The 14,755-nt window shown below is 38.4% G+C and overlaps 1 protein-coding gene across 8 annotated transcripts in view; it reads left to right on the top strand.

The window, feature by feature from the left end:
- OSBPL9 (oxysterol binding protein like 9) overlaps window positions 1-14,755 on the top strand; it is a 64,830-nt gene that overhangs the window by 3,457 nt on the left and 46,618 nt on the right. For 5 of the 8 annotated variants that reach the window (XM_074906229.1, XM_074906228.1, XM_074906227.1 and 2 more), the window contains exons 2-3: window positions 7,852-7,902; window positions 11,720-11,798. In XM_074906229.1, coding sequence (XP_074762330.1) covers window positions 7,852-7,902; window positions 11,720-11,798 — 130 coding nt within the window. Of the gene's footprint in view, window positions 1-7,851; window positions 7,903-11,719; window positions 11,799-11,870; window positions 12,220-12,323; window positions 12,394-14,755 lie in introns of those variants that run through there. The other 3 variants (XM_074906223.1, XM_074906225.1, XM_074906224.1) reach the window with 3 other exon arrangements.

The following is a 14,755-nucleotide window of genomic DNA, read 5'->3' as shown; positions in this document are numbered from 1 at the left end:
AAATATTGTCTTTACATGGTTTTGCACAAATAAATGATTGTCTAATATCAGTAAATGGCTACTTTTTTGTTTTCTTTTTTTAAGAGCAAAATATGAAATAAATGACTGTGTGCCATTTTGTAGCAGTTTGACCAATGGTTTGACAAATTACTTCTTTTTTTCCCCTCAACATTCTTTGATGTGTGAATCTAAAATGTTTTCTCTTGAAGGTATACCGAATGCAAGTCTATTGAAGCATGATGTTTTTTTCAGTGTGTAGTTGGCTGCACTGACAATATTTAACAGAAAAGTCTCGAAGTGGCTCATTTCTGCCTTCTGCTGGCACAGGAGCTGTAAAGTTGTTCCATGAGCTGGACTCCAGCTGGAAAATAACTTTCTGCTGATGTATTTTTTCAGCTGAATTTGTTCTGTCATTTGTTTTCTGCATGTCAGCATAAAAATGTGTGTTGGCATTATCCTGGAAGATAGTATGAAGACAAAGAAATGGCTAGGGAGGAACAGGGAGTTGAACGCAATTTGCTTTTTGTTTGTGTTTTCTGGCGGAAGTTCTGTCTTAAATACCCATCAGCTATAGCTTTGATTACCCATGGGAATCCTGTAGAAGTAATCCAGAGAACCCCTCAGGGTTGAAAATCTGATTTAAATTCTTCTTTTAAGTGTACTCTTTAAATACATATTTTAATTGTATAATAAATTGAAAGCAGAACTGGCATAGCTGTGCAAACAATGCTAAAAACAGGGCCAGTGGATAGGAAGATCAGTTCCTTAAAATGTTTTAAAACTTTGTGGATATTTGACGTATCTTGGTTTTGAAAGGAGAACTGTTCAAAATGTTGTAGAGGTAAACATCTGCCTTGTACAGTGAATGAGGGTTGCAAGAAAAAACCTGTTGTGTACGATCACTCCATAGTGTTTCTTCTTGAAACAAAACTGGGTGGCCTCCCATCATCTTAACAGTCTTTGTGCCAATAAATGCCTAAAGAGTAGATTTAAATGCTTAGATTCTGTTATTGTTTTGTTAATCATTCCATCAAACTACTTTTAAAAACATGCTGATTGAATGCTTTTGGGAAAAAAATCTGTGTGAAAACAGTCGTTAGGAGGAAGTACTTGTGGTCGAGTAAAAATATTTTTCCCCTCATGCTTTTTAAAGCAACTATAATACTGGTTGTAGTGTATTGAATAACTGCTTGTGGATTGTTCAATCCAGATATTGAGGAGGGGGACTCAAATTTTGCAGCAGTTTCATGAACCGTTAGTGGTGAACTGAAAATAAGTATGGTTAACTTGATTTCAAATGATGCCACAGAAGCTGGAGTCATGTCTTGTGCCCCTGTGGTAGAGACTTTCAGTTGAATGTGTTTTCCTGCTTTTTCCAAATACAGTTTCTCAATCAACAGCTGTGTGCAAAGATCCCAAGAAAACAGGAAAAAGACTTGTCTGCTTTTGCACAAACATTCCCTTTGAGGTCTCTGCTTTCCGTTCTCAGCTGAGATGATGCTTTTTCCTGTAATAACTTAATCTGTCATATGCACTGAAAACAGCTCAGTGAGTCTAATAAAACCAGGCAAAACTATAAGCAAACTAGGTATAATAAGAAAAAGAGTTCTGATTTTACAGGCACAGGATAAAAAATATTTATGTCTATTATGGAACACTGAATTTTGTACGTAGTTTTAACTTTGTATCACAGGTTTTGATGCACTGAATACAGGATTATAGTTTAAATTGTTGACTCCTCTTCAGTAGATGGGTTATGAGTCTGGTTTTAGTTCTCCCAATACTTGATCATCGCTTTGCAGTACATGTCATTGTCATTTCTCATCCAATATAAACATATTGAGCCTGTTCAGATTTTTAAAAAAATATTTGATGAGTTAATTTTGTGCTGGCCCTCTGAACTGCATGTCGTCTGCTCTCTCAAAGCCAGCCATATGTTGTCTGCTCCATTAATTTGATCAAGTGTAGTTGGGTGCTCAGGTAGGATCTGATTCAGGATGGGTACAGTTTGACAAATCAGAAGAGTACAGATCACATGCTAAGTGTGAATCCAAAGAAAACCAGTTCAGTACGAAATCTGTCCACTTACCTGCAAAATCTCAGCTATTGCATGTTTTTTATACTTTCATTATTATGTGTGCAAAATAAAACCAGTAGCAATCTAGAGGATTTTTTTCATTGTTGTTGTTAAATTACAATTCAGTTTCAGGTTTCTGGCTATTTAAAAGTCTTTCCTCAATGCAGGTTGGGAGTGGAGCAGTTAAGCTGAGTCTAATGAGCTAATGAATTGTCAGGTAAGACAGGTAATTTAGTGAATGAGCTTTATTTAAAATAACTTAGAATGATACAGTATGAACTCTTAATAGCAATTATAGTATTTAGAAATTTGAAAAAGTCAACAAGGTGATCAGATACCCAGTCCTGTTACGGACTGTGGCTGTGCTTCTTAAGGAAGAGGGTGAAGGGAGGGTCCTATGATTGTGCTGTATCTTTTACACCTTGATCCAGTTAAGGGTTCTTATGCATTAATTTCTTGTAGGATTCTATAAGTAGTGTAATGTTAGAAACCATAAATTGTTGCCTTCCCTTTTTCAGATTTACATGGCAACTGTTGGGGTTCAATGAGCCCCAGTGGCATCCTCAGTTATTGCTGCAGTGTTTTGGTTCTTGCTTTATGACTGCATCCACAAAAGTCACTAGCTACAGAAACAACATGGCTGTTAGATGCTGTCCCTCCTCCTCTGAGACTTGGGTTGTGCCTTGCAAGGAAGCTAGAGGAGTGGTGGGCTGGGAACAGCATCTGAAATTTTAAAATTGTTGGGTTTTATTTCTGCTTAAAAAACAAGGGTTGCCTTAGTATTTGATGAGAATAGACTATTATGGGAAGTGGTCCAAACTGAAGCTTCTCCTGTAGATGTAGTTCAACTGCAGAAATCACTGTTTATAAATAGAGCTTGTTCCAGGTTCTTCATCCCTAACGGGAAATAAATGTCATAAGTGGTTTTGCTTATCTGTGTACTTATATTAGAGATTTCTTTGACAATGCTGTGTGAGTCAAAAAGGTACTTCTTCAATTTCTGTGTGCTTCTGTACAAGCAGAACTTGTGTCTGAGAAGTTCTGGAGGCAGACAGCAGCTGGGTTTTATATTGAAATCTTAAACTTCCCATGCAACAGCTAAAACTCAAGTAGTAGTTCTAAAGATGAACGAGGGCTGGGGACCTTTGGAGGCGATATGATTTTTTTTTTTTTTTTTTTTTTTTACGTAGACACAGGCATTATTTTAATTTCTCTGAGAAGTTGTAGGGTACCTGAAGTGCCTTATTTAGATCAGTTCTGTATTTTATCAACTTCACTGTGTGGCTGTAAAAAAGGAACCAATAAAGGCCATATTTTTTGGGGGGATACCTACATTCCCTCTGCAGTAATACTCTATAGCTTTCATTATTTTTACAAATTTTTGAGTTTCAGCTGAAATTCATCTCGTTGCTGTCTGCTTGTAACCTATTCGAGTCTGTTATCATCAAAATCAGTACGCTGTGTATTGAAAGTTTATTGAAAATGTAATTTTGTCTGGTTATAAAACATCACTGAAAAAAGATAGCTGCCTATTAAAACTTTAAATATAAAAAGAAAGTAAAATGTCACTTTTGTATCAGCCATTTAGAGATGTCTTTCTGCTGTATAAGATGTTGTTCACTGAAATGGAACCAATCCTTAAAACAGTTTTTGTATGGCTTTATTTATCCAAGAATACTTGACCAAATATAGGCCACTGGATACCCATGCATAATTTCAACCAATGGGTAAAACATAATCCTCTAAGGCGAAGCTGAAGCTGTCTCGATTTGGAGGGGCATGGCAAATCTAAAATGTCAGCTGAGTTATGTTTTAAAGTACTCTCCTGCAGCAATCAGTGAAAGATTTGCTGTATTCCAACGAGAGAATACAGCACTGTGTGTGATGACAGCTGCATGCTTTGTGCACAGGGAGTTCAGCTACTGGAGTGATAGGTGCTTTATTCTGTGTAGGTAGAATGAATTAGATTTACTGTTTCATCATAATTGGTATTAATTAATTAAAGCTCTGCCTGAAGGTGGCGAAAATGTAAGCATATAGGACCACGCTTTGAACCTGTGGTCCATTCGATTAAAATGTGGTGTACAAGAAGGAAGGCTTTTATAGTATCTTTTGCAGTTGAGTCTTCACAGTGGAAATCAGGGTGGTTGGGATTCTACCCTCCCTTGCACTAGGACTAGCTCTCATCTTCCCTGCATTTAGCTGGTTGAGGGATCTAAACCAAACCAAATGTCTCTTCTGCTACCTTTGCTTTTTGTCTCATGTGGTTCCCTGCCTGAGTGTTTTGCCTGGCACGCCGGAGGGCCTGGAGTGTGTGCTCCGGACAGTCAGGCCTGATAGGTTTTCAACAGCTGCTGCAGAGTTTCATCTTCAGTCCAGGTATTTTCTTTCCTGCTAAGATTATGCCAATATTTCTTCTTGAAACCGCCAGAGGGAGTAATAAGCTCTCAGTAGCGTCCTCCCATTTTAGGAGAACTCTCAAGGCAGTGAATATAAGAAATAAAGTACTCTAGTGAGGTGTGTCCCAAGTGTATACAATTCCTGATAGGAAATTGTTGGAGTACTTTGTTTCTAGATCCTTTACTGGTTTTGAGCTTTTGAAAAAAAAAAACCAAACCAAACCAAAAAGCCAACACCAACAAACCCTTAAAAATAATCTTCCCTATGTAGAAGTTTTCATTGAGGAAATCCACAAAGACATTTTCTGTCTGTAGAATAAGTTATGGATGCACTGCTGGTCTTCCATTTGACCAGCTAACCTGTGTTGATGTAAAGTAGATTAATACTGATGATTTCTAACATTCAGAAGACAACTCTGAGAAATTAGAGACTGAATTGAATGAGATACCAGCAAAAACATTATTTGAAGCTCTGACTGCTGTATTTTTAATTTCTATTTAGTGAATGAGACTTGCTGTGACTGCTTCACGCTTTCCTTGTAGCTATATCTCAAATATATAGCAGATGAAGGATAGTTTGTTGCTGTTAAGACTGATACTTCTTATTTCTGTCTTTTTTTTTTTTTTTTTTTTTTTTCCCAGTGGTATCAATAAGATTTCATTGTCTAATGGCCTCAGTGAAGATAGGGCTGGTCATAATCACATCAATATATTGTCTAGATGGAATCATTAAGATACTGTTGGAGAGAAGTGGATATTTCGGAAGATGACACCAAGAGAATCTGCTCATGAGACACCAGCGATAGCTTGTGGTTTTGTGACCTGAAAGAACGTAGTTTGAATATTTGGGTGGTAAGAGAGAAGGGGTTCTATTAGACAAAACTGCCTTTGCAGACAAGGTTACAATGGCACGTAATTTATAATTTATAAAACAGAAAGTTTGTGTGTATGAATGGATGAAAACCAGAAGACATTTTGCATCTATCAGAAAACTGAGTATCTAGGATGACCGAAATGTTTTCTTTTTTTTTTTTATCTTGAAGAGTTTTTGTATGTGCTACTTGGGCTTGCCACTATTGCCCAGTAATGCTTACGACAATTGGCAGAATGTTGCTGACAAATCTACCCGAGTCAGTGCTGGGAATAGCTGAAAGTTCAAGGTATCGCAATTTCAAGCTAGAAGTGAGTTGGCTGTTTAGAATTGCCTATTTGGGAGGATGAAGTTTTTTCCCATGGAATTCCCTTGTCAGTGCTTTAAACAGATACTAAAGTAGTAATCTAGTAATTTAGCTGCAAAATAGGCTAGTCTACAGGTTTGAGCACTGGTTATGAATGTAGGAATCCTGTTTTCTGATCTGGGCTCTTAATGCTTAAATGGCTATAAACATAACTTTTCTGTTTTAATGAAAGCAGGTTGTACTATCTAGGAGGTAGACATAGAACCCTGTCTAAATATGAAATTTGTATCTATATGAAAAGGGGTATGAATCCAGGAAACTTTCTGACAGAGATACAATTTCATTTGTGCAATTCTGCCTGCACAGCTGGATTTTGTTATGTGGACACTTTCTGAGAGTAGGAGAGAAAGGAGAAAGATGTAAATCAGTATACTGCCAATTTTTAATATTTAGAATCATGGAATGGTTTGGGTTGGAAGTGACCTTAAAGATCATCTAGTTCCAACCCCCTGCCATGGGCAGGGACACCTTGCACTAGCCCAGGTTGCCCAAAGCCCCGTCCAACCTGGCCTTGAACCCTTCCAGGGCCAGGGCACCTATGACTTCTCTGGCCAACCTGTGCCAGTGTCTCACCACCCTCACAGGAAAAAATTTCTTCCTTCTCTCTAATCTACATCTACCCACTTTCAGTTTAAAACCATTACCCCCTGTCCTATCCCTACACCCCCTGATAAAGAGTCCCTCCCCATCTTTCCTGTAGCCCCCTTAAGTACTGGAAGGTCACTCTAAGGTCTCCCCGGAGCCTTCTCTTCTTCAGCTGAACCCCCCAACTCTCTCAGCCTGTCCTCACAGGGGGGTGCTCCAGCCCCCTGAGCATCTTTGTGGCCTCCTCTGGACCCACTCGAGCAGGTCCGTGTCCTTCTGCTGTTGGTGCCCCCAGAGCTGGACCCAGCACTGCAGGGGGGTCTCATGAGAGCAAAGCAGAGGGGGAGAATCCCCCCCCTCGCCCTGCTGCCCACACTGCTCTGGGTGCAGCCCAGCACACGGTTGGCTTTCTGGGCTGTGAGTGCACATTGCTGGCTCATAGTCAGTTTTCCATCCACTAATACCCCCAAGTCCCTCTCCTCAGGGCTGCTCTCAACCCACTCCTCGCCCAGCCTGTATTTGTGCTTGGGATTGCCCCGACCCATGGGCAGGACCTTGCCCTTGGCCTTGTTGAACTCCATGAGGTTTGCCCGGGCCCACCTCTCCAGCCTGTCCAGGTCCCCCTGGATGCCATCCCTTCCCTCCAGCCTGTCGACCGCACCACACAGCTCGGTGTGGTCAGTGAACTTGCTGAGGGTGCCTCGATCCCACTGTCCATGGCACCAACAGAGATGTTAAACAGCGCTGGCCCCAACCCCTGAGGAACACCACTCGTCACTGCTCTCCACTTGGACATGGAGACATTGACCACAACTCTTTGAGTGTGACCATCCAGCCAATTCCTTCTCCACCGAGTGCTCCATCTGCCCAACCCATGTTTCTCTGATTTAGAGACAAGGATGTCGTATAGGACGGTGTCAGATGCTTTGCAGAAGTCCAGGTAGATGATGTCAGTTGCTCTTGCCTTATCTGTCAGCGCTGTAACCCTGTCATAGAAGGCCACATCAAATTTGTCAGGAACTATCTGCCCTTGGTGAAGCCATGTTGGCTGTCACCAATCACTTCCTTACTTTTCATATGTACCAGCACAGTGTCCAAGAGGATCTGCTCCATGATCTTGTTGGGCACAGAGGTGAGACTGACTGGCCTGTAGTTCCCCAAGTCTTCTTTTTTTCCATTTTTAAAAATGGGCGTTACGTTTCTCCTTTTTCCATGAGAAATTTCCCAATTCCTTTCTCCTTCACTTATTTTTACTTTTTGTAAAGGTGTGGACTTCATCTTCTAAGTATTTCTTCAAGGTATCTACAAAACTTCGTGTATTGGGATATTGTATTCTTATTTTTTAAAGATTACTTTTTCATACCATAGTGGTGTATGTACTTTTGTGTGAGAACTAACCTATTTTGAAACAGAAGTTGCGTCTTGTTTAATCAGTCAATAAAACATTATAAAAAAATGCTTTATTCTTTTCTCAGTTGCTTTGAATAACTAACTTTCTCCTTGCAGTTCTTGCTGTATTTGTTAATCCAGTGATCTGTTTTTTCTGTTTCAGTCAAAAGACAAAATGATGAGAGGATCGCGCCGAGGGTGTGTTAGACTCAGGGTAAGTGTTGTTTTATTCAGTATTTAATAACGTACTGTGCATAATATGGCTTAATGGAGAGAACTGCAAGGAGACTTTTGAGGTTTGGGCTCTATTCCTGACTCTGCAAAATACTGAAATAGTGAAAGTATTTAAAGAAAGAAAACGTTAGAGGTCAAGTGATGTGCTGGGCTACCTATATTCTGTGATGTTATATATTGTATAAAAACATTGTACATTTTATACATAGTATAAAAAAAAGCATTATATGACTAAGATGGGTTAGTAGCATGCTATGAAAAAGTTGCTGTTTGCAGTTCTCATTTCTTTGTGTGTGGAGATACATATGTATATACATAAATGTTCTGTAACTATGGAAGTCATTGCAAAATGCTTCCTTTTGTCCTTGTGGTTTGCCTTTATTCTCTGTGTCCTCCATTCTGCCTGTTTGGACACCCTTTAGGCCTGCCACTTGACTGTGCTTTTGCTTAGTGAAATAGAAGAGGACTGGAAAGGGAAGGAAGAACACAGCAGGCAAAGTTTTTGAAATATCAGCTGCAGGGGGTACGAATTGGGGAAACAGGTAAGAAGATGCAGAGTGGGAAAGCTGAGTGTTACCTGTCTGAGACACTCTGGATTGGGACAGTTAACCTTGAGTGCTGCTGTTGTAGCTTGAAATGACAGTACTGAAGTGAGGTGGGAATGCTGTGACATCTTTGCACATGCCTGGTTTCTACCTTGTGGTCATGCATGTATCAAGAAATATTTGTTGCACAAGTCCTTTTTCTATTTTTTCTTCTCATTTCATATAGAATCTCTGGTTCCAGTATACAACAGTCTTGTGAAGAGCTGCTTTAAATAGGGGGAAGGAGTCAGGAAGATAGTGGGTATGAATGGGAGCATTTGGAGTGTGTTGAAGTAAGAGAAGTATAGGGAAGGTGAGCTGTGGTTTGATGTCATGAGTGTTGCAGCAGAACTCTGCTTATTCCTTGCATTGTTAGTTCTTTCTAGTCTTTCTGTGGGCCTAATAAAGGGGTACATATAGCCTTTTCCAGAGTCATACAGAGAATCTCCATTTACTTGGATTCCAGATGACTTTTTTGCACTTTTCTTGTTTAATGTACTGGTGTCTTAATTTAGAATTTCTTTAAGGGTAAACTCAAACCCCACTGTCTAGAACATAACATTCCCAAAGATTCATGAGGATGTTTTTTGCATTGTGCAGAAAACTTTAGTCTGAAGAACCATCCTGGCTTTAATGGTGGTGTAAGCCTGTCAGTGTGGAGGTTGGCCTCAGCCTGTCAGTTTAGGAAATATTAAAAGTGAACAATCTGTTCAATATTGCATGATCCATCTTTATATGTATTTAACATAAAACAATCCCTTTCTCTTCTCCCATCTGCCACTCTCCCACCCCAAATTACTCTGGAGTTTTCTGAAGATTTGCCGACTCCCCCATCCTTTCTCTAAATGTGTGTGGGGTTTTTTTGTAAAGGAGGAAGGAATCTTTCTTTTTTCTGCTTTGGTAAAGCAGCATTTCTGGCAGATGACAGTGATACTGATAGCTGAACAGATGGGCTTCTGCAGTCTGAAATTCTATCAAAGAGGTTTTCTGTTTAGAGTAATTGTTGATTTGTAACTGTAGGTGTGAACATAAACAAACATGTAATTTAAGTAATTTGGCTAAAATACTTCCTTTTTTCTTGAATGGATTTTTAAAAGCTTGTTCCTCACCTTTTTGCTCTTGATACACGTTTCATAGGCCTGAAGTTTCATCTTCAAATTCTTTTGTTGACTGTCAGAGGATACTTAGGAAGGTGTGTTCATAGAGGAATCTGTATCATCTGTACTATGCTTAAGTCCTGCTTAAGTTTTCTGGAATATACACTTAAGCTTTCACACTAGGTTTTCTTTTACTTGTTCATATGTGTTATCTGCATGACAACAGAAGCGTCTTCTATGCTTATGCTCAGACCCTTTGCCTCAGCACTGCAATTAGAACGTGTGGACTTCATGCAGGTTTGTGCTGAGATCGCAGACAGTGGTGTGCTCTTCCTGCTACTCAGTCTTCTCCCACCACTTAGGAGGGAGGCAGGACTTAGCTGTCCTCGTCTAACCTTTTCAGCCTTACATTAATTTTACTTATATTCTCTGGGGAGTATATCTTGGTCATGTTCTTGGTGTCTGACTTACAGATTTTTTGATGTAGCTGGTGAGGAGAATGAATCTTGTACAACTTGCAGTGATCTTCTGATTTATTGTGTAGCAAAACGTGTACTTAAAGTGCCAGACATTTTTTATGTCTTCATATATTTATAAAAAAAAAAAACCCCAAACATTCTGGCAAAATGAATGTGGCCCATCATGTCATGTTACTGGCACACTGCATGATTACCAGATAGTCTCCGAATCTAATGTCTAGGCATCTGGTGGTTGTTGTGTCCTGGCACTAAAAGCATTCAGAATTGTACTGGCTTGGGTACACTTTTTACGTGCTGCTTCTGTAGCAATCACAGAGCTGTCCTTGAAAAGCCTGTATGGAAGATACTCTTGGTGAAGTTAAATGGTACATTTTTGGCAGTGGAGGGAAGAAAAAAGTTTGAAGCTATCATTTCCTGCTATGTAGCCTTGAAGCTATACGGTTGGTGCTGTTCTTAAATAGGACCTGTTCCTTCCACTCTGGCTTGTGGTGCATGTGATGGTCACAGCCATACGTGAGCTGGTACCATTGGCCAGAAACCTCATATAGAGGCTATGAAGAATGGGTATGAATAAGATTGATTCAGGTCCCTCTGCCCCCAAGTCTGTACCAAAACAATTCTTATGTTTTTGGCCAACCTGATATATACCTGACCCCCTGCTCTGGATGAAATGAAGCACTTGGAACTGATTCACAGGTGCTTGTAGTACTGTTACTTGCTGTTTACTCTGACAGTAAGGGCAGAATTTACCCTTTAAATATGTGCACCTTCCAGTCATGTCTGTCTGTTTTGTGGGAGGGGGAAGGATAAAACGAGATTCTGATGCTATGTCTCCTGAAGAAGGAGAAGAGAAACTGAGCAAATTCACTGGTGGTTTTTGAACTAAATGTTACAATTTGTTGGAGTTGGCAGAGGCTCACTGTTGTCTTCTGGATGGGAATGTGTTATTTATTGTTTGAGAGGACAGGAGTGAAGATGTGGATAGATTTGCAAATAGCTAAGCACAGATGGCCTTTAACTCTACAATTTATTTGCATTTCCTTCTAATAATTCATGAAGAATTAGAAGACAAAGCTAGCTGCTTTTGATGTATTCTGGAGACTTAGTGTTAATATTTACTTAGGGACTGAAAAGTAGATCATGCAGTGTACCAGTGTCATGACATGATGGGCCAAATTCATTCTGCTAGAATGATTTATTTTTTTAATAGATGGGTAGATAAGATCAGGTCAAGAACTTCTTTTTGTAGAGTATCTATGAATTAGTATTTTTTTCTACATGGAAAGTACTTACAAAATATTGCTCTCTGCTCTTTTAAAATATAAGGTGGAATGTAGTAGAAAACTGTTTACTATAATGATGCTGTAGCATAAAGCCATTGGAAAAAGAAAAGATGCATATTATTATCCAGAAAATCACAGTTTTACAAATAATTACAAAATTTTTTTTCTGCAACTAAAAATTTATTAAAGAGCTGACTTGCATCCTGTGACTAAACAGAGAATCCTTCTGCTCTTCACTGTATTCAGTTTGCTTCTAATTTGTCAATGCTTTTTAAATTCCAGTGGTGTAGTGATAGAGTGTATGCTGCTGATGTCACTGCTTGCCTTATCAGGATTTTGTTCTTTGTTTCACAGGGAGCTGTGATTGGTATAGACGATGAGGACGACAGCACCTTCACAATAACTGTTGATCAGAAAACCTTCCATTTTCAGGGTGAGCTGAAAGAAGAGATTGTTTTTTCTTATAATAGATTCCACTTGTATTTGATGGATGATTTTAAATGTTTGGCAACAGAACAGCATGAATGAGCAAACTGAGAACATTCTGGATCCAGGGGTGCTGCAGGTTAGGCAGGGATTTACATCTGCAGTGGATACATATGTGCTAGAAAGAGACTGTGGCTCTGGCAGGATTTGGAGATTAAAAATGTAAAGAATATATCACTCAAGGGGAGAAAGTAATGGGCTTCTGATTATGGGTTTTGCTTACAAAACGTTTCTGATCTTCGTTATCAAGATACAATTATGCATTTCTGTATGAAGAGAATCAAGACTGGTCTGAAGGTTGCAATTTGTATCCAAATAGAACTTAATGCTCAATTATGAGGAGACTAGAGGCAACATTTGGCTTAAAGGTGGAGCTTTGCTTCAAGATTTACCAGCTTGCATTCATTTCATCTACATTTCTGTGTCTTGTCTGCCAGTCACCATTTCTCTGCTATTATCCTTTTATTCACATTTACTAACACCAATGCCATCTGCCACTGCTATGTTTCGTCATTGCATGCTATGGTTCACCGGTAGAAAGGGTAAGGTACTATATAATTGTTATGTACTCCTTAAATTATTTTATCTGCAGCAGTAGGACAAAATACTGTGATAATATTGACTAGAGAACTTCTATTTTCTGAATGTTAAAATCCTAGGGAAGTGTGATGAAAATATTTTTCAACTAACATTTGTTAGTCCTTTTGCTTTTCCTTTAAAATGTAGTGACTAAATCATTTAATTGCTTTGCATAGAGCTGGAAACTGTAAATATCCAAGAGGCACATTTGCATTTAAGCAGTCATATTAATTTATATAAACGGGAATAATTCTATAACCTATATTTTACTGTACATATTTTTAAATTAGTGATTTGGAAATTGGAGTTATCGTTAATACTGCTGTGTTTGTGAGAATATTTCTAATGATAAATGTTAATTGTACACCATATTGTCACTGGCATCCGTATTCCTTGTGCTACAGTTCTTCCTAAATGCTGCTGCTGTACTCTGGCTTTTTACTGCATTAAGCCTCAGAAACATACCTTCATAATGCTGAGCTCACAGTAGTACTTAAATATACTGTTCCCAAGGATAACTTGATAAAATGCAAGCTAATTGCTAATGCAGTAATTGAATGCCATACTATGGCAGTCTTTCAGTACTGTGAAGCTAAATGCTGCTGAATATTTGAGAATTTGATACAGGTAAATCTAGAAATCTCTTATCTTTATTTACTAAAATATACCTTTTTTAAAATGTCTTATTTGCAGTGATTTCTTATATGCCATGTTTTCTTTTGGGTAGTCAGATGTTTTAAAATAAGTTTGACAGTATTTGCTACGAGTAATGTTCTGCTGTAAGTAATATTCATAATTTTTGAACACCAGTTTTGTCTCAAAACACCTCATGCTTTATAATCTCAATTTGTGTGCATTTCATGTCAGGTCTGGATTCATGTATGCTCCTTTAGTGTAGAACTAAGATCTTGTACACTATTTTCTGTACTATGTTCTTTCTATTAGCATATTATGAGAATAACACCTCTGATATGCAGAAAATTGTAATGATACAAGCACAGTATTAATATATGTGGCTGTAATGTGAAAATGTAAAAAGACAGGTAAGATATTAGTGCTGGGATATTTCAGTATGAAACAGCTCTGTGGAACTGTATCTGTAGTTCTTACAATCACTGTAAATGCACCTCATGCAACCCTTGTGTTATATATATATATATATATATATGTAAAATGCTCATTATATTAAATTAATTCAGTATTACACAGGCTTTAATTTATGTGAAATATAGGTTACTATCAGTCATGAATGGCAAATGGGTAATAATGTAAATACTAAAAAATGTATTCTGAGACCACACAGAATATGTAGACCAGATCCTGGGAATAATCCATGAAAACATACAGTATTCCTAACAATTTCTTTCTAAGACTTTTTTTTTTTTTAATATGATTCAGATAGAATTTTTGTTCTGTGAGATAGTCATAACTGTAGATACATCCATCCTTTATAAAAGAAGTCTTGTACAAGAGAAGACTTCTGCAGAAATGGCAACTTTTTTAAAGATGCAACCTCTTCCTTCCTCCTTAGTGCCTTCCTTCATTCTCAAAGACAGCCAGGGATCCAAACAACCTGGAGCCTCATTGGGAAAATGTCAGAACTTTAAAAATACCAAGATTTCAAAGATCTGCTGACCTGTGTCTAAGTTAGGGTTCCATCTGCAGTGGAATGGTTTTTCCTTCAGGCTCCAGAAAAACCTGTTTTCATGTACTCAGACTTTAAGTACTGATTGGTGAAGACTTGAATCTTCTTTGGCCTCAGTGAAATTTTGCTGACAGGCAGTGATAGAGTTTGAATTTGATAGAAAAACCTTATAGTGGATTAATTAATTATTTCTTAATGTGAGTTGCTCTAAATTGCACATCTGTCTAACACTCTAGAGATGTAAGTAATGAGATGAAGGGCAAATAAGTAATTTAAAGATGTCTGATGAACTTCTCACAGGAATGTTCTTCCCATATCTGTATGTATGTGTGTAACTGAATTTCTGAAGCACTAAACCTCCAGCATCTCCCACTAAGATTTGCCTGTCACTGGATCTTGGTAAATTCTGAGTCTTTCCACTGTGTAGTTCATATTTTGTTGCTGCCTGTGACAGTCTCCCTCTATTCTGTTCGCACCTGTGCTTCCTAGTGGCCATCTCTGTATTGAACATTAATAAAAGTTAAAAAGTTTCTATTACAAAATAAATGTAGGCTTTGAATGATAATCATGTAAATATCAAATGATATCCATGTACTCAGTACTTGGGTATAAAGGAAAGAAGTTTATTGAATAAATATGGGCAATAAACCAAATAGCATGTTTTGGTTTTACTGTCAGCT

The sequence above is a fragment of the Athene noctua genome, chromosome 5, assembly GCF_965140245.1.
Source record: "Athene noctua chromosome 5, bAthNoc1.hap1.1, whole genome shotgun sequence".
Classification (NCBI taxonomy): domain Eukaryota; kingdom Metazoa; phylum Chordata; class Aves; order Strigiformes; family Strigidae; genus Athene; species Athene noctua.
The sequence above is the reverse complement of the archived record's forward strand: the minus strand, read 5'-3'. Positions and strand labels throughout refer to the sequence as shown.